Source organism: Callithrix jacchus, chromosome 6 (genome assembly GCF_049354715.1).
Source record: "Callithrix jacchus isolate 240 chromosome 6, calJac240_pri, whole genome shotgun sequence".
NCBI lineage: Eukaryota > Metazoa > Chordata > Mammalia > Primates > Cebidae > Callithrix > Callithrix jacchus.
The window spans coordinates 139,979,796-139,999,672 of record NC_133507.1 but is presented as its reverse complement, the minus strand read 5'-3'; the positions used below and the strand labels follow the sequence as shown (position 1 = coordinate 139,999,672).

The window sequence follows — 19,877 nt, the reverse complement described above, 5'->3', positions numbered from 1 at the left end:
TTTTTGCATTTTCAGTAGACATGGAGTTTACCACATTGGCCAGGCTGGTCTCAAACTCCTGACCTCAGGTGATTCACCCACCTTGGCCTCCCAGTGATGGGATTATAGGCGTGAGCCAATGCGCCCAACCAGATTTTTTTTTTACATAGAAATGGAGTCTCACTGTTATCCAGGCTGGTCTCAAACTCTTGGGCTCAAGCAATCCTCCTTCCTTGTTCTCTCAAAGTGCTATGATTGTAGGCGTGGGCTACTGTGCTCAGCCTGCATGATAGATTTTTAATATTGACAAAGTGGACAAAGTGTCCTGGAACTAGTTATTCCTTAGGATTTACCACTGTAGAAAATATTTATGCCATTTGGCTTTTCTCCTACCTCTGTCTTCTAAGCAACCTTGGTTCCGCCATTTACTGTACTTATCAGAAATCAGATTTCTGCTACTGGCAAGAGAGTACAGTGAGTCCCAACATATTAGTTATGTTCTAAGCAAGAAAGCAAAAGCTCAGCTGGACATGGTGGCAGGTGCCTGTTGTTTCAGCTGCTTGGGAGGTCAGGAGCTTGAGTATAGCCTGGGCAACAGAGTGAGACCCTGTCACTAAAAACTAAAATTAAAAAAGAGCAAAAAACTGCTTCTAGTCAAAATTACACTTGAAAACCTCTTAAATAACTCATGGGTTGAGAATGCACATGCTGCTCTCAATATATCTAATCTAGGTTTTCCATGTACCACAAGTGGGTAGTCAGGGGCACCCTGAGCAGCCAGTTGGAAATCAGAATGCTGGCCAGGCATGGTGGCTCACGCCTGTAATCCCAGCACTTTGGGAGGCCGAGGCGGGTGGATCACAAGGTCAAGAGATCGAGACCATCTTGGTTAACAAGTTGAAACCCCGTCTCTACTAAAAATACAAAAATTAGTTGGTCATGGTGGCACATGCCTGTAGTCCCAGCTACTCAGGAGGCTGAGGCAGGAGAATTGCTTGAATCCAGAAGGTGGAGGTTGCGGTGAGCCGAGATCACGCCATCGCACTCCAGTCTGGGTAACAACAGCGAAACTCCGTCTCAAAAAAAAAAAAGAAATCAGAATGCTTCGAACTCTCTAGCAGCCCATTTTAGTGAAATAAAATGAAGTCTGATGACTGAACGAGCTGTGGTTTTCAAGTCTTCACTGTGACTCACAGTCAAAAGACATTTCTGCAATCCAGTCATGATGTGCACATGTAATTAAAACACGTTTCCAAATCAACACTCACCCTTAATAGATGTGATGCACTCTGATACTACTAAATTGCTTAAAAATGCTGGTGTCGGCCGGGCGCAGTGGATCACAAGGTCAAGAGATTGAGACCATCCTGGTCAACACGGTGAAACCCTATCTCAACTAAAAATACAAAAAATTAGCTGGGCATGGCGGCATGTGCCTGTAATCCCAGCTACTCAGGAGGCTGAGGCAGGAGAATTGCCTGAACCCAGGAGGCGGAGGTTGCGGTGAGCCGAGACATGCCATTGCACTCCAGCCTGGGTAAGAAGAGCGAAACTCTGTCTCAAAAAAAAACAAAACAAAACATAAAGCTACACAGGATAAAAATGCACAGATGTATGCCACACACACTAAAGAGTGTGGGTAAAACCGGCAAAATCGGAAGGTGGGTGGACTATACCAATGACTTTTCTTGGCTGTGATGCTATACTACAGTTACACAAGACGTTAGCATGGGAGGCGGGGAACCAAATGGAAGGTATACAGGATCTCTGTATTGTTTCTTCTAACCATATTTACTTCTACACTTATCTCAAAATCAAAAGTTTAGAAAATAAAAATGCTGTTTGTGACATAGGTTACATCCCAGTTAACAGGTGCGAAGTCAGTATGAAAAACACTGCCCTAGATGGAAAGCAGAAACCATTAGTGTGACCCTCACATCACTGCAGTGCCCCAAAATTCTCCTCATGATTCCTTCCACCAAGCCAACTTTCTGAAGCAACTTCATCTCAGGGACCAGAATCCTGCTGGGGGACAGCACGCTCGACTAGGCTCTGTACAGTGTTTACTTGACAACTGTTCTCTCTGAGGGCAGTCTTTTTGGGCTGCATGTGAGAAGAAGAAACTGTGGAGTTAGCCTGTGTCAGATCCACATCTGAATACCCATCAATGTACTGCAGGACCATACACTAAGGAACACATTTTCGGACATTAGTCACAATAAAAGGATAAACCAGGAAACCCTTTACTTTGCCTGTCACTGTCCTGGGAGCTTCTTGGCTATTCTGGAGCAGCCAGAGTCTCAGGGACCAAGCTTTATAGCGAAGCATGTTTAAGTTTACAATACTAGTTCGCTGGGTGCCGTGGCTCATGCCTGTAATACCAACACTTTGGGAGGCTGAAGCAAGCAGACTCTGCCTGAATCCAGGAGTTTGAGACTAGCCTGGGCGACATGGCAAAACCTCATCTCCAATAAAAACACAAAATGTTAGCCAGGCATGGTGGTATGCACCTGTAATCCTAGCTACTTGAGAGGCTGAGGTGGGAGGATCACCTGAGCCCAGGAGGTAATGATACCCTTTCTCTCAAAAAAAAAAAAAAAAAAAAAGTTTGTAGCTCAATGACCAGCCATTCTCTCTTCTCCTCTAGGGGAGGTAGGATCCAAACCTGATGGGCTCCCCAGCTTAGGTTTGCAGGTTCAAGGGCAATATAGGTCTTTCCTTCTTCATTCTTCTTCTCATTTTGGACTCGCAGTCCAGAAACCCAGCAAATTCTCATGTAAGATAGAAAGATTTTCTTTATTAATGACCCCAACCATATTTCTTTAGATACAGGAGTTTTGAACTCAAATACTTAAGAGAAAACAAGTTAAGATTGCATTATCCTGCAACTCATTACCAGTAACATATTGCAAAGCGAAACAGCTTGGAAAAGAGGGTGGGAGGAAAGGGAAGTGAGGGAGGGAAGATAAAGAAAAGGAATTAAGTTGATCAAGTGGAATTCTTTTTTTTTTTTTTTAAATTCTTGGGAACTATGAAGTCCTTGCAAGCACAGCTCGTTTCTGCAGATTATTTTCCAAACGTGTACAAAATGGAACCAAAACGGAGAATCCCTTGGGAACCTGAAGAGGTGCAACATTAAAAGCTACGATTATCCAGTAGCAAGTGTTCCAGCCTTCAGTTGCCAGCCGCTTCCTCCTCTTATTCCCAAGATTAGCGGGATGAAAACGTCTTCCCCCTTCAAAAGGAGAAGTGTGAAGTCAGTTTCTGGCTGCCCTTTCCTCCCACCCCACAGTCCTAGACTAGATGGGATCTCAAAGAGACACCAAACAAGAGGTGGAAAGGGCTAGATTTCCTAAGTAGAGGCACTGGAACCACAGGGCATGGGCTAAAATTCGGCTTTCAAAGAATGATTTCACCAGCTCTTCCTTCCCATCGGATACTCTGGACGCCCAGGAGTATTAGTGTTAAGTTCATAAGGACATTCAAATACCAAGTTAGACAGAAGAATCACCTGTTCACAATTTTGGGATGGCCTACATGTACTGAATTTCCGACTGGGCTCATCTGTCTTCTTAGTACTACCTCATTTGTCAGCTCCTCCTACAGAGCTTCTACCTTTCAGGGCTCTCAGACAGCAGTTCCTTCATCTGTCACTATGAGGACAGGTGGTTCAAAGCAATCCTCAGAACTTCCATGGTTAAAGGCATTTGTTATGTGGTGACTCCTCCTCTGGCTTACAAAACACTTGCCTGGTTCGAGGCTCCTGAATTGTGGTGTCCTGTTCCAGCTACTATTTCTCCAGACTGGCTAGCTGGTTCACAAGGACAGAGCCTGTAACTGTTTCTAACAGTATCTGGGAAAGTAGCCTGGAAGCTAGAGCTGAGAACTATGGGAAATCAGGGCGAAAACAAGGGCTCTCCATTTTCCCTGTCTTGGATGTATTGCTCACTCTAAAATGAAGCTACATCTTATTTACCCTTCGCTCAAAATGAAAAGCTCATGAGTATTCAATTCTGGGCGGACCATCGAGGGCTCCTGGCATCTGCCCACAGCTGAGTCACTTAACTCCTACCCACCATTAGTAACATAATCTGGTTTTTAGGGTGGATGCAGTTGTTTGTCTCCTGCTTCTCCTTTCTAGGGCCCAACTCTGCCAAAGAGAAGTTGCAGCACAGAAGGCAAAGTTGCTCTTTCTAAGTCCCAGAGAGGAGGTTGATGAACTGTTTATTTCAAGGATTCATCCTCTGCCAGGTCTCTCATCAGGACAGGGAGCTATCCCTGCACCTACACAACTGCACTCACTGGGCAGGGACTCCCAAGACTACCCGCTGGCTGTGGAATAGGGTGGCAGCTGCCTGATAGGCCTTCCTCCTGGATGCACAAGCAGCTACCAGCGCCAAAAGTGATGCAGGCAGGCCTAAGGCTATGAGGACGCCTAGCCTTCAGTCTGGTAATCACAGGCTGCCAGGTCAGGCTTTCTTTTCACTGTAACTGGCTGCTGGTATACCTCTTGGCCTCTACGGAACTGCCCATCTACTGGGCCCAGAAAGCAGCTTGAAATTCGTTGCCTCACCCTCCAGGTCATGAAATAGGTACCTGGTGAGAAAAGCACCCCTGTGTAGAGCAGGCAGGGAAAGGGGAAAATGGAGACACCAGGATGGAGACCAGGTTCTGGAGGAGCAGCAAGAAAACATCCTCTCACCTGCCCACCCACCTCGTTGGTCGCTTTGTCCATTTAAGGATCTGCCTAAGAAGCTGCAGAAAATAAACAACGCTGCCATTTCTTTACATGGTATTTGGACACTCCTCTCTGAGCTGCTACAGAGACAGGCCTTTGCTAAAAGTCAGGGGTGACTTAACCTGCTTTTTGCAAATGTCTGAAAACCCTCCCCTACTGCTCAGGCCCTTGGGATCTCTCTCATCCTTTTAAATGGCAGCAGAAACTAACTTGGTAGAAGAGCCCTCAATGCAAGAGAGGGAGTGTAAAGCCCTGGGCACGCCACACCCTCTAAAAGTTTGCCTCAAGAGTGCTGGGCCAGGTGCAGTGGCTCATGTCTGTTATCCCAACACTTTGGGAGTCTGAGGTAGGAGGATCACCTGAGCCCAGGAGTTCGAGACTAGCCTGGACAACATGGCGAAATTCCGTCTCTACAAATTTCAAAAATTAGCCAGCTATGATGGTGCATACGTGTGGTCTCAGCTACTTGGGGGGGCTGGGGTGAAAGATTACTTGCACCCCAGTGGTTCACCACTGCACTGCAGCCTGGGGATCAGAGTGAGACTCTGTCTTAAAAAAAAAAAAAGAATACTGGGCTGGGCGTGCTGGCTCACGCCTGTAATCCCAGCACTTTGGGAGGCCAAGGTCGGTGGATCATGAGGTCAAGAGTTTGAGACCAGCTTGGCCAAAATGGTGAAACTCCATCTCTACTAAAAATACAAAAAAGTTAGCTTGGCATAGTGGCAAGTGCCTGTAGTCCCAGCTACTTGGGAAGCTGAGGCAAGACAACCCAGGAGGCAGAGGCTGCAGCGAACTAAAATCATGCCTTTGCACTCCAGCCAGTATACCAAGAGCAAAACTTCATCTCAAAAAAGTACTGGGCTGTTGGCAAACACATTGGTTGTTAGGGAGGCTTATGACTTCAAGACTTTTAGTTCAACTGGTACAAAGGACAGCACATGGGCCAGGTGCGGTGGCTCATGCCTATAATCCCAGCACTTTGGGAAGCCAAGGCAGGCAGATTGCCTGAGCTCAGGAGTTCGAGACCAGCCTGGGCAACATGGTGAAACCATCTCTACTAAAATACAAAGTATTAGCTGGGTGTGGCTGTGTATACCTGTAATCCCAGCTACTTGGGATGCTGAGGCAGGAGAACTGCTTGAACCCAGAGGCAGAGGTTGCAGTGAGCTGAGATAGCACCACTGTACTCTAGCCTGGGCAACAGAGCGCTTAGTGGGGTGGTTTCAGCCCTATTTACCCAATTAAAGGTCCCTAAGCAACTTATTCCATTTCTCCAGAAAGACCACAAGAAGGACAAGACTGACCTCAGAACTCAGGCCCAAAAGTAACAGTTTCTTTGTAAACTTTATTTCCTAGCTGTCATTCTCAGAGCTCACAAAAATGTGGAAACAAGGAAACCCACCCTGGCCCATATGGCAGCAAAAACCTGGAATCCCACCTTTGGTCTATCTGCTTAGCCCTGCTGGCCTCACATGTAGCCAGTGCCCGGACACGTGGAGGACCAGGCCACCAGCATCCACTGCTTCCTTCTCGGTGGCTCAGGAGAAGACGGTCCTGCTGGGGTACTGGCTAACTTACGTGATTGTTTTCATTTCTTTTTTCTCGGCATCTGGGCGTGCGCGGTTCAGCACCTTGAGGAAGTCAGATGTTTTTGCCCGCATACGTGTGTGAATATAGGCCTGGGAACAAACACAAAAGAAGGTACTGAAGCGCAGTCATGGTCTAGAAAGACAGCTTTGCTTTCATCAGGGGCATCTGAGAACAGACACCTTGGGAATACTCCCCTGCAGGGAAGCAGGAAGGTGAGCAATTCTGGAAACATAGTCATCTCTGCTATGGGGAGGGGAGGGGGACAGTGGCTTGATGAAGAGAGGCCATGATTTCTTGAAGCTTCTAGAACTATCTACCTAAGAGTCAATATTCACAGCCTAGACTAACGGAATGACTTTTTGTTATGAGTTCTGGTGGAGGGAAAGACCCAGGGCACAGACGCTGAGATGCTGCCCGCCCTCACCTTAGAGCACTTGATGTGGTAGTGCAGGTAGTCCCGGAATGTGTGGATCAGGTTGATGGTGTTGTCTCGAGCACTGGCATTGGTGTGGCGAGGGAATAGCACTGAAGGTGGAGAACACAAGGCTTCAGAACACAAATGTCAAAGGGTGAGGAGGAACAACAGCCTAGTGAACTTCGCTCTCTCTCTGAAGTACACTCCACTCATGTCAGTATTATCAGGCTGTGTCAGGGTTGTTTTTTTGAGGCACGGAAGGATACACAGCATGACCAGGAGAGGTGTCAATGAGTGTGAACAGAGGAGCCCATGGAAAAACAGGGCTTGACCCTGAGCCTCCATTCTAGGTCTGGATTCTGCAGCTATGAATTTTGAAATCCATTCCTGGTCTCCCGCACATGTACTATAGCTCCTGCCTCTGCAGTTGGGCATACTCCAGAATCACACTAACTGGCTATAACAGTTTACCTTAAGGAATCAGGATTAGGAAATGCAGCTGCCCGTCTTAGGTCCGTGGTGCTGAAATAGAGTAAACCTTCACAGAAAATAAGATGCCAGAGTATTTCCCATAGTCTCACTGTGAAAACCAGCACCTGAACCCTCTTGATAGGCCAGGTAGGAAGAGCTGCTCTGACTGGACCTGAGTGAAGTCCACCCTGTGGCACCAGCCACCTAAAGACCTGTGTGAGGCTGGACTCGGTGGCTCATGCCTGTAATCCCAGCACTTTGGGAGGCTGACGCGGGGAAATCATCTGAGGTCAGGAGTCCAAGACCAGCCTGGGGAACATGGTGAAACCCCATATCTACTAAAAATAAAAAAATTATCCAGGGATGATGGTGTCTCCCCGTAATCCCAGCTACTCAGGAGGCTGAGGCGAGAGAATTGCCTGAATCCGGGAGGCAGAGGTTGCAGTGAGTGAGTTGAGATCGCATCACTGCACTCCAGCCTGGGTGACAGTGCAAGACTCCATCTCACAAAAGAAAAAGAAAAAAGACCTGTGTGGTCATTACTCGGTCCTTTGCACTGGAGCAGACCTGCATGCCCCTCCTGCCCTGGTTTTTTGGAATCTTCTTTATCTGCTGAACTTCCCCTACTCACTATCTGCAAAACCCTGAGGTTCTCTGATGTTTTTGTTGAAATGAAAAGGAATGCCTCCTAGGGATGTATGGATTTTCTGTGTCAACTTGCCCTGACCTGAAAGTAAATGAATACCACAATAGAAGATAACTGTATTTCAAAGAATCTAAGGTGCTTATGACTATAAGTCTGCCGTAATTTTATGTACGAGAGAAAAATGCTGCCAATCAAACTATGACATGCCATGAGTTGTAAGATGCATCCCAGATTCAAAGATAAAATCTTGAAAAAAAAAATTTATAGCTGGCTAGGCATGGTGGCACACGCCTGTAATCCCAGCACTTTGGGAGGTCGAAGTGGCTGAGATCAGCCTGGCCAACATGGCAAAGCCCCGTTGCTACTAAAAATACAAAAATCAGCCCAGTGTGGTGGCATGTGCCTGTAGTATCAGCTACTAGTGAAGCTGAGGCACGAGAATTGTTTGAGCCTGGGAAGTGGAGGTCGTGGTGAGCCAAGATCACACCACTGCGCTCCAGCCTGGGTGACAGAGAGAAAGAAAAGTGTACAATTCAGATTTAATGAAATTTGGTAGAACAACACATTTGGTTTATTCTTAAAGATAAGCAGGTTCACCTTTACTAGTAAGGTAAATTAAATTACATTTCACAAAAGGAGGCATTCCAGTGGCATCAGGTGCAGTATGAACACAGTGTTAACTCCAAACTGTGAGCTATCATAATCAGCTAGTGCATGAGGCTGGAGCAACTGAAGAAGACTTGAATTTCTTCCATGAAAAAGTGGAGTCTGTGCATCATGGCTGGAGCCTGGGTTTAATAAGCAAAAAAACCTAAGAAGTGCCAAATGACAGAGAACTTCCATCTGGCTGCTTAGGTGGTTCTCTTCTTAACTCCTTTTTGTGAGACAGGGTCTTGCTCTGTCACCCAGGCTGGAGTGCAGTGATGCAATCACAGCTCATTGCAGCCTTGACCTCCTGGGTTCAAGTGATCCTCCCACCTCAGCCTCCAAGTAGCTGTGACTTACAGGCATGCACTACCATGCCTAGCTATCTTTTTTTTTTTGAGACAGTCTCCCTTTGTTGCCCAGGATGGAGTACAGCAGGATGATCTCGGCTCACTGCAACCTCTGCCTCCCAGATTCAAGCAATTCTCACGCCTCAGCTGGCCGAGGGGCTGGGACTACAGGCACATGCCACCATGTCCAACTAATTTTTGTATTTTTAGTAGAGACATGGTTTCACCATGTTAGCCAGATTGGTCTCCAACTCCTGACATCAAGTGATCTGCCTGCCTTGGCCTCCCGAAGTGCTGGGATTACAGGTAGAGATGAGGTTGTGCCATGTTGCCCAGGCTGGTCCCAAACTCCTGGACTCAAGCATTCCACCAGCTTCGGCCTCCCAAAGCACTGGTGTTATAAGCGTGAGCCACTGTGCCTGGCCTATCCCTAACTCTTTTTTTTTTCTTTTTGAGACAAGGTCTCACTCTGTCACCCAGGTTGGAGTGCAATGGTGTGATCTTGGTTCACTGCAACCTCTGCCTCCTGGGTCAAGGGATTCTCCTGCCTCAGCCTCCTGAGGAGCTGGGAATACAGATGCATGCCACCACCACCCCCAGCTAATTTTTTTTTGTATTTTTTGGCAGAGATAGAGTTTCTCCACATTGGCCAGGCTGGTCTTCAACTCCTCACCTCAAGCCCCACAGTGTTAGGGTTATTATAGGCGTGAGCCGCCATACCCATCCTCCTTAACTCTTGATATCAGAATTCAGTCTTATTTTTCTTCAAGATTTAAGAAAAATGGGGAAAAAAAAAAAAAAAAGGAAATGATTACTGTACAAAAATAGCAGATGGCCTGCTCTGTAATTAATACCCGGTGACATCCCTCCTTTAGACACAGCAATGGCAACAGGAACAACTTGGTAGGCCTGCTTCTGCCTACCTTAAAATGTTAACTAAGGTTCTGTGCAGATTTAGGCATTTTGCAGTGTGAACTCATTAAAATGGCATGAAAGCAGCAAGTGCACCCTGCTCACCAAAGGTGATGTAGCCAATGTTGTCACCCACAGCGGCGTCCGTGTCTTTCAGCTCCAGAGGAGGTTCCCTGTGGCTAAAGAGGACCTGTGGGGCTGTGTGGCTGGCTCTGCGTCCTTCTTTGAACTCCTGCCAAGACAAAGCAAAAGCAACCAGAAGAGAAGTGGGTGTAAGATGAGTGGCAACTCATGCTATGGGGTTTGTTCTATGTGGTGTGACCTTTGAAGCCCTCCAGACCAGCAGGTGGTTAAAAATAAACTACACTAAACCTGAAATATTACAAGTGCCAGCTGCTACCACTGCACTTCAGATTCAAAAGGGAGAAACTGCAAAGTACTTAACAAGTAAGACCTTCAAAATGAAATGAAAAGTACTGATAATCCTTTTCCCTTGGACCAACATAGGTGATAAACTACCGTGCTTTCTCTGGGTCTCTACATAAGTCTTATTTCACTGAGGTTATCTTAGATCCTGTTGCTGTTTAGAATTCATCAATAAAATCTTTAGAGCAAACTTAAGCTCTTCTTGGGGACAGAGACAATGGAATGAAAGAAGCTAAGTTGTCTTGGTGCTCATAAAGGAAGCCCTTCCTTCTATGTTCCAATCTCCAAACCTCAGGGTCTACAGTCCATGCATTCCTATGTAAACAGACAAGTAATACAAGGCTTCCCTTTCTCAGTCAGATCTGCAAGAACAGAAGCAGATTTTCTAGCAATGCCAGTGAAACTGGATGATCTAAATTCATCAAGTGGGCTTTCCAAGATGATAGACAGCAGGAGGATGCAGCCAAGGACTCTCCAAAGTCTCTTGGTTTTAGGAGTTCTGAAGGCATGGTTACACAGCCATGTGGCCCGCAGTGCTCTTCCACTGCTGCTCAACTATCACTTCCTAATGCCATCTCCAACAAACCCCAGCAGGTGCTGCTGTCTTGCTGGAGCTGCCATGTCTTCTCTACAAACCTCTACTATGACATTTTACTCTTCATTATGTATCTGGCCCCACTATCAGGTTGTGAGTTCAAGTCAAAGATCCTGCTTAATTTCTCTTTGTAATTTATTCCTCTGTCCTTCAAAGAGGCTATGTAGCCCATGGCTTGCTGAGAGAAAGCAATTGCTTCTACCCTAGCTGACTGAGTATCATCACACTGTACAGGAATGAGCCAGGGCTGTTTCCCCAATTCCAGGTAGGAGGAATACACACTGATCAGCAAGGCCTCACCAATTAGTGACAATGGAAAGTTAATGCCTGAAGAGTCCCAATGCCCAGCCTGGGACCTCATCTAGTTTATATACTGTCCCCCATGCTAATGCTACTAAGCCTTCGGTAGGAAAAGAAAAGACCAATCTGGGTTAGATTAGCCCCCTTTTGAACACATTTTGTTCCCCAAAGGAAAAGTATCTGCAAAGGAAGGGAAAGAGTCAAGATTATCCCAAATGAAATTTCTAGAGCAAAGCTTCTAAAATTGCCCTTCTCTAGAAAACATCTTTTATTCTACAAAGGGGTTATGAAGCTTTTTTACTTCTACTGGTTTTACTTGTCAGTCTTAGGGGATTAAAAAGAACAGATACATAACTGTCTGCATCTTCTTGTGTTTATTAAGTGTCTCTAAGGCTCCAATTCATAGGTACCTGTGGTACAGCAAAATGGGGCATTTATAAACCAGTGGTGACTTATTAGCACTCGTTAGTTTTGTATATGGAAAATAATATATTTAAGACTCAGTCAACAATATGTTTCTGGCTTGGGCCTATTCTTTCTTTTTTTGAGACAGGGTCTTATTCTAGTGCCCAGGCTGGAGTGCAGTGGTGCAATCTTGGCTCACTGCAACTGCTACCTCCTGGGTTCAAGCAACTTTCATGCCTCAGCCTTCCGAGCAGCTGAGATTACAGGCACGTGCCACCATCTCCAGCTAGTTTTTGGCCTTTTTAGTAGAAATAGGGTTTCACCATGTTGGTCAGGCTGATCTCAAACTGGCTTTAAGTGATCCGCCTGCCTGGGCCTCCCAAAGTGCTGCGATTATAGGCGTGAGCCACTGTGGCTGGCTGGGCCTATTCTTTAGATTATCTGATGTCTTTGCTTCTCCTTGGTTCTCTCTTAAATAAAACTTAAACAAACAAACAAACACACCCAAACAGCCATCCATCTTCATTGGCATCTTTGTTATATGTAAACCAGTAACATTGTCTTTTTATTTTCCTTCTGGTTAGGATGTCTTTTGAGCATCAGACTATTTCTCTCTTCCAAAGTACTATTTTCATAGGAAGTTCAGAATAAATCCAAATATATATAAGAATTTAGTATATGACAAAGGTAGCATCTTAAATCAGGGGTGTAAACATGGAAATAATTGCTATTGGGACCACTGGGCAGCCATTTAGGAAAAAAGATAGATAATTCTTTCATACCATATACCAAGAGGAGCTCTCAACAAATAAGAAAAAATTGTATATAAAATATGTAACTGTATTTTACAGGGTATTTAAAAATACTCAGAAACTGTATTTTAAAATACTCAGAAAACACAGGTAAATTTATTTATAACCTTGGAGCAGGGAAGGACTTTCTAACTGCAACTCAAAATCTAGAAGCCATAAAAGGCAAGACTGATTAATTTGATTACGTAAAAACAGACTTCAACATGGGTGAAAAAAAACCAATAAAACACAGTCCAATGACAAAGCAGAGAAAATATTTCGGCTCTTAATCACAGATGAAAGGCCACACCCCCTAGTATGTGAAGAAACTGAGAAGATCGATGACCCCACAGAATAATGGGTAAACGACATAAAGAGACACTTCCTAAGCAAATCAAATGGTCTTTAACATAAGAAAAGACGTTCTGACTTTGTGAGAGGACAGAGATACCACTTTTCACCTAGGAGATCAGGAGAAATCCAAGTTTACAACACACTCTGGGAAAACAGGCACTCCTATCCATCGCTAGTGGATGATAAAATGGTACTACTCCGATGGAGAAGAGTTTGGCAATATCTACCAAAATTACTAAGACTCAGTTCAGGAAAATTTCCTACAGACATAACCACATATGTAAACAGGCAGAAACAGCCCTCAAAATAACATCTTTACAACTGCCTAAGAGGCAGATGCTTGTGTCTTTGTCCCTGAACAGATAGAAACCAGTGGTTTCCACTTAACTTTTCCCAGTTATTTATTACTAACTTGAATTTAAGATCTTACAATATGAAAAGAATTCTAGTTCACCATAAGCTAATCTCCAAAAGCATAACTACTGGTCCTATTGCTTTTCATGGAATAAGCATTGAAATGATGGCTTCTATCAGGCATTCTCCAGTACTCAGCTGGTATGTCCACACCACTAACAGTAAGACATCCATGAGAGTGGAGGAATAAAGTCCCTGTCTTTTTCTGAAAGGCAAAAAGCATCCCTTGGAGCTTGCTTGCCAAATGACAAAAGCAAGACTTGAATTCTGATCAGGCTGGATGTGCATGATGGAAGGGAAAGCCCACAAAGGCCGGCAACAAGTAGACTAATGACTATGAGGAACTTCAGTGTTAGCAGGGTACAACTTTCTGTGCCAGGTGTCCATTATTCTCTTTCCCAAGAAATGTACAATTCCAGGCCTAGGAAAAAGTTCCATTTATTTTTTGGGAAAATCCAGCAGAAGTCCAGTTTTCGATGGTCATTTTCAACAAATTACCTCAGCCTCTGAATTTGGAAAGGGTGGCAGGGCAGATGACTTCCTGAGTATAGCACGGCACCAGGCCGGTTACTATCTAGAGATCCTGTTTGTGCCAAAGTGCAAGAGGCTTTGCCTTCCCTTTTAGATAAGTGCCCTACACAGGTACCGTGAAGGTGACATTTAAATTCATATGCCAAAAAGAATACACAAAATTCTCCTAAGGAACAAATCTCTGTTACACTCTCCAAAAATCTGTTTAAAGTATAAAAATAAGTTGTTTCCTGGAATAAAATGGAACAAGATTGGTAAAAAAACCAGCCAAATCTAAATATATACTTCAGAGCTTTTAAAGTTAGTTTATTACTCTGGATTTAGCCCAATTTCTGAGCTACTGCACTTAATTCCCCTGTCAATTTTGCATAAAAACACATATAATGCCTATCTAGAGGCTTACTTTTAGGACCCAAGAGATATGTGTATATTTATATATTCTTTCATCAAGTTCAGCACTAGCAAATGCTGAAGTGTCAATATTCCAATTTTTCTGTATAGGGACTCCCAAACTAGAGCTTCTGATTAATTAGCCAAAACACAAAAGCCACTAGGGATGGATCAAATTAAGGATATCACTTTTGAAGATTTCCCTAGCCACTTAGAAGGCTATGCAAAGTATCCTCACTGTTAAGCACAGCTGTCTTTCAATTCTATTTGGCAAAAGAGAGTCTGCTTCAGAATTTAAAATCTTTACCAACCTGTCAAGGAACAGAATGACGGTACTAATGTTTTTTAAAAAAATTTCACCACTGTACTAGATTTGGAATGCTGAGCCATCTCAGAAGAAATCACCCTGAATGTCACCTGACCAATGAACTCATACCGTCCTCGAGCCAGGAACTAACAACTGTACACAATGACTTGAATGCAACTACACCACAAATCCAGTTGCTAAATGCCCTGCTAACTCTCATGACTCCTCTTAAGATGAGCTTCTTGTGAAGGAAGTACTCTATGGTGACCCATCCAAATTCAGGGCCACCCTGTCAGTTCAACAACTCTACCTGTTAACAGGTTATCTACTGCCAAAGAATTTGCTATAGAGTCCATTCTAAACCAAGAGCAGACCTTTCTAGAAATCTGAGGAATCACAAGAGGTTAGGTCAAAGACCCGACAGTAGGAAGGATACATAATATTCACTTATAGTTAGCATGTTTAGTTCTCAATTCACCCTTTAGTTCTGTTCTGTAAAACTGGAACCACTGAAAAAAAAAATATCAGGCTGGGAGTGGTAGCCTATGCCTGTAATCCCAGCATTTTGGGAGGCCGAGGTGGGTGGATCACAAGATCAGGAGATAGAGACCAGCCTGGCCAACATGGTGAAACCCTGTCTCTACTAAAAATAACAAAAATGAGCTGGGCATGGTGGCACGCACCTGTAGCCCCAGCTACTCGGGAAGCTGAGGCAGGAGAATCACTTGAATCTGGGAGTAGGAGGCTGCAGTGAGCCAAGATCTTGCCACTGCACTCCAGCCTGGTGACAGATTGAGATTCCATCTCAAAAAACAACAACGCCGGGGTGTGGTGGCTCATGCCTGTAATCCCAGTACTTTGGAAGGCTGAGGAAGGTGGATCTCGAGGTCAGGAGTTTGAGACCAGCCTGGCCAACATGACAAAACCCTGCCTCTACTAAAATTACAAAAATTAGCCCGGTGTGGTGGATGTAATCCCAGCTACTCGGGAGGCTGAGGCAGGAGAATCACTTGAACCCAGGAGGTGGAGGCTGTAGTGAGCCGAGATTGTGCCATCCCACTCCAGCCTGGGTGACAAGAGCAAGACTCCATCGCAAAAAAAAAAAAACAACAACAAACCAAAAAAACCCCCAGAAAAACCCCCCAAAAAACAACAGCAAAACCAAAACCAAACAACATTCACTGAGTTTTACGGGGAGTTGTCTACTAAATTTTCAACAAACTCTAACATTAACAGACCTGCTAGATCTCTTTTTATTTTCTATGCTTATGGTATGTTTTGTTGCAAAGTTATAAGTTGCCATGCATGGTTTTCCCCCAAGATGTCTGCTCCATACCTGCATGAACACCTTTCCAATGACCACATCGTCGTCATCCTTAAACACTGTGCTGAAGACTACCGTGACTCTGTCCTTTTTAGACTCAACATACCTGAGGGGAACAAAACCCAGGAGGATAAGTACAGAATCAGAAAGGGGTTTTGCCAATAACTTGATGTACAAGTGCATCAGAAGGCTAAAGTCATAAATCTCTTGAATCATAATATAAAGGCATGCCAAATGAGATGATATTCATGGTCAACAAGTCAGTGTAAAACATGAATGCCCTGCCCTGAGACAGGCAGGAGATGGAAATTATATCAGAAGTAGATTTTACTGTCTTATAAATATAACATGGAACCTATGGTCACTCTGCCTGCTGACTATCAAGGCTATCCTCTTAAAGAGGACTCAGAACAGTGGTGCCTTAAAGGAAAGCACTGGATTCTCTCTTTTTTTTTTTTTTGAGACGGAGTTTTGCTCTTGTTACCCAGGCTGGAGTGCAATGGCGCAATTTTGGCTCACTGCAAGCTCCGCCTCCTGAGTTCAGGCAATTCTCCTGCCTCAGCCTCCTCGGTAGCTGGGATTATAGGCACGCGCCACCATGCCCAGCTAATTTTTTGTATTTTTAGTAGAGACGGGGTTTCACCATGTTGACCAGGATGGTCTCGATCTCTTGACCTTGTGATCCACCCACCTCGGCCTCCCAAAGTGCTGGGATTACAGGCTTGAGCCACCGCGCCCGGCCAGCACTGGATTCTCTTGCCACCATCTGTCAGCTCTCAGTATCTGGAGAGTATGAAGAGTGGTTGATTTCTGCCCTATCATCTACATCCCGGCTTAAGACATTTTATGATAAAAACACTTTCACACAATATAGCTTAAGGTTTGACCAAGCCATATTTCTTTCAGTAGGTGCCATGGTGGTGAGACGGCCATATCCAGGCTTTAGGACCAAATTCTATACTCACATGGTCTCATCATCCCTATAATGGATAACTGCCCTGTTCTCTCCTTCCTTGCCCTCTTCTTGGAATTGGAAGTATTTTTCAAAGACAGAGGCAAAACAATTTCGCTTCAACATGCCAGCTTGATGCACAATGGAATCCTTGGATGCAGGCAGATTTTCAAGGTCGTATAGCAAAGAGACATTGTATCCTGGAGGGAGGAAACAAACCAGCAGTTATATTAAAAAAAAAAAAAAAAAAGCAGCATACTATCTCAACCAAGTAAATAGAGACTAGAGGCAATTAAACAATTTTTTTTCTAGGTTCTACTGACATTTTAACTTTGTCTCAGTGTCTGTACTTTCAATCCAGGTAGTCCATTTCCATTTACCTCGCAGGGCAAAATGAGGTGAAATAAAATCTTAATTTTTTATAAGATTCTTATAAATATATAGAATGAACAAGGTTTTTTTTTTTTTTTGAGACGGAGTCTTGCTCTGTTGCCCAGGCTGGAGTGCAGTGGTGTGACCTCAGCTCACTGCAACCTCCTCCTCCCTGTTCAAGCAATTCCCCTGCCTCAGCCACCCAAGTAGCAGGGATCTGGCGCACACCACCATGCTAAGCCAACTGTTTTCTATTTTTAGAGAGGGGGTTTCACCGTGTTCGTCAGACAGGTCTTGAATTCCTGACCTCAGGCAATCCACCGGCCTTGGATTCCCAAAGTGCTGGGATTACAGGCATGAGCCACCACGCCCAGCCTTAACTAATGTTAATAAAAAATTTGAATCAGTATCAAAGACGACTGATTACAAATATGTAATGGGGAGAAAGTCATAACCTGTGAACTCTGATTGGAAATTTACTTTTTACTCTTCCAGATACAGTTGTAAAGGAGCCACATATCTTTCTCTGATAGTTTAATGTGCCAAGTATCAATACGGCCAACACATGGGTAGCTTTGTGATAATAATATAGACCATTCTCCGTGCCACTGCCAACTCTGAGGAGGAAGGGTAGAAAAACCAACTATCTGTTCATACATATATCTCCCCAGTAGCTTTTACTGGTATACATTGTAAAACTTTTAGTATTTTTAAGAACATTTTACTTCATTTGATCTCCGTAACAATGCTCTGAAGTCTGCAGGTTAGGTAAGGTTACTGTTTTACGGAGGGAAAGGAGATTCAAAGTGACGTGACTTGTCAAGCGCAGCATGATACGTAAGTGTAGGGCACTCTATTTTGAGTTGAACAGAACTGGGTCCAAATCCTGGCCTTGTCATTTCGTGACCTTAAAAAAAATTGTCAAGTGCAGTGGCTCATGCCTATAATCCCAGCACTTTGGGAGGCTGAGGCGGGCAGATCACCTGAGGTCAGGAGTTGGAGACCAGCCTGGCCAACATAGAGAAACCCCATCTCTACTAAATATACAAAAATTAGCCAGGCATAGTGGTGGGTGCTTGTAATCCCAGCTACTTAGGACGCTGAGGCAGGAGAATCGCTTGAACTGGGAGGCGAAGGTTGTAGTGAGCTGAGATCGCTCCACTGTACTTCAGCCTAGGCAACAAGGGCGAACCTCTGTTTCTAAAAAAAAAAAAAAAGTGGGGAGGGCTATGGAGATAGGGGAGACTGTTGTGAGCATTAAAAAAATGTATAGTACTTAAAATGAGTGGAACATGATAGGTCATCACAACAGGTGCAGAACAGGTACTGAAACCACTGGCTGACCTGCCTTGACAGCATGTCCACTATGAATTCCTGGAAGCAGGGCTGGAACACTTGATTAGCGAATCAAATGGTTAATAAGTGTCAAAAGGCCTAGAGATATTTTCGCAAGAATATTTGTGTATCACTGAGGATCATTTTATATTCTAGGCAACTGACGGGAATAACTTTGCCAGAACTGTATGTATGGATTTCACACTTCTAAGTATCTGAAAACTTTACACCTCATTACTATTTCATTTTTTCTCAAAAGTATTCCTGAGGTCTACGTTTTTTGTTGAGCAGGGGCTCTTTGGAAGGATGGGTGTCTAAATCTTTGGAATAGATAATGCTTAGCACATTTTTGGCACTCCAGTATTAAATAACATGATTCCATTTTGGGTAGCTGAAAACCAGATAAACACACAGACTACAAGGCTAGATGAAAAAAGAAAAGATTTAGAGCTGAGGTTTGCTTGTTTTAGGAAGCCAAATAAAACAAAGCAAATAAAACTACAGCTAAGCTAAAATCTGTTTCTAAGTAAGGCTTCTAAGGATGAAGAGAAGTAAAAATCTAGTATGATTTGCTGAGATTTCCCAAACATGCCTAGATAAACCCATTAAAAAAGAAGAGACTCTACTGTCTTTTTTTTGAGACTGAATCTTGCTCTGTCATCCAGGTTGGAGGGACAGGAGTCTCACTATGTTGCCCAGGCTGTTCTCGAACTCCTGGGCTCAAGCAATTCACCCACCTCAGCCTCCTGAAGTGCTGGGATTACTGGTGTGAGCCACTGTGCCTGATTGACACTACTATCACATACTTTTACATTTTACACTTGTATGAAGACAGGGTCTGCAATGTGGTGACGTCTATGATTTAGTGGGAGGCAGGAGGAGGCCCAGAGACAGAAACATACTTTCCACGTCAGGATTTTGGCTTTGACAAGCATGCCCAAGACTCTGGACATGATTTTTCTGTTCTAGATCTGTATGTTTCTTTACTTCTCTTTCTTTAATATGATGATACTGCCAAAAGCCTACAGTGTTATCTTGGCTTTTATTTCTGTGACACATTCATCTCACCAATTTGGAGATTAAAAAAAAAAAAAAAAGGTGCTAGGTATGGTAGCTCATGGCTGTAATCCCAACTCTCTGGGAGGCTGAGGCCGAGGTGGGTGGATTGCTTGAGGCTAGGAGTTTGAGACCTCCTTAGTCTGTTCTGGCAGTCTGGCGAGCAGCCAGTGAGACCCTGTTTCTACGAAAAAATAAAAAAATTAGCTGGGTATGGTGGCGAGGGCCTGTAGTTCCCAGCTACTGAGAGGCTAAAGTGGAAGGACTGCTTGAGCCCAAGATTTGAAGGAGGTTGCAATGAGCTATGACTGGACCACTGCATCCCAGCCTGGACAACAGAATGAGACTGTCTAAAAATAATAGGTGAAGTGACGAAGTAAGCTAGCACCAGCAACTGCTAACAGTGACAAAGGCGCGGTGGCTAACGCCTGTAATCCCAGCATTTTGGGAGGCCAAGGCAGGCAGATCACAAGGTCAGGAGTTCAAGACCAGCCTGGCCAACATTGTGAAACCCCATCTCTACTAGAAATACAAAAATTATCTGCGTATGGTAGTGGCAACCTGTAATCCCAGCTACTC

The 19,877-nt window shown here is 44.4% G+C and overlaps 1 protein-coding gene across 6 annotated transcripts in view; it reads right to left on the bottom strand.

The window, feature by feature from the left end:
- Positions 1–2,756: 2,756 nt before the first annotated feature.
- ARPC2 (actin related protein 2/3 complex subunit 2) overlaps positions 2,757–19,877 on the bottom strand; it is a 36,010-nt gene continuing 18,889 nt past the window's right edge. For all 6 annotated transcript variants that reach the window (XM_078328482.1, XM_035305667.2, XM_078328484.1 and 3 more), the window contains 6 exons: positions 16,549–16,735; positions 15,596–15,689; positions 9,852–9,978; positions 6,732–6,832; positions 6,296–6,396; positions 2,757–3,214 (listed from right to left, as the gene is read on the bottom strand). In XM_078328482.1, the coding sequence (XP_078184608.1) occupies positions 3,190–3,214; positions 6,296–6,396; positions 6,732–6,832; positions 9,852–9,978; positions 15,596–15,689; positions 16,549–16,735 (635 nt within the window). In that variant the 3' untranslated portion in view covers positions 2,757–3,189. The remainder of the gene's footprint in view (positions 3,215–6,295; positions 6,397–6,731; positions 6,833–9,851; positions 9,979–15,595; positions 15,690–16,548; positions 16,736–19,877) is intronic.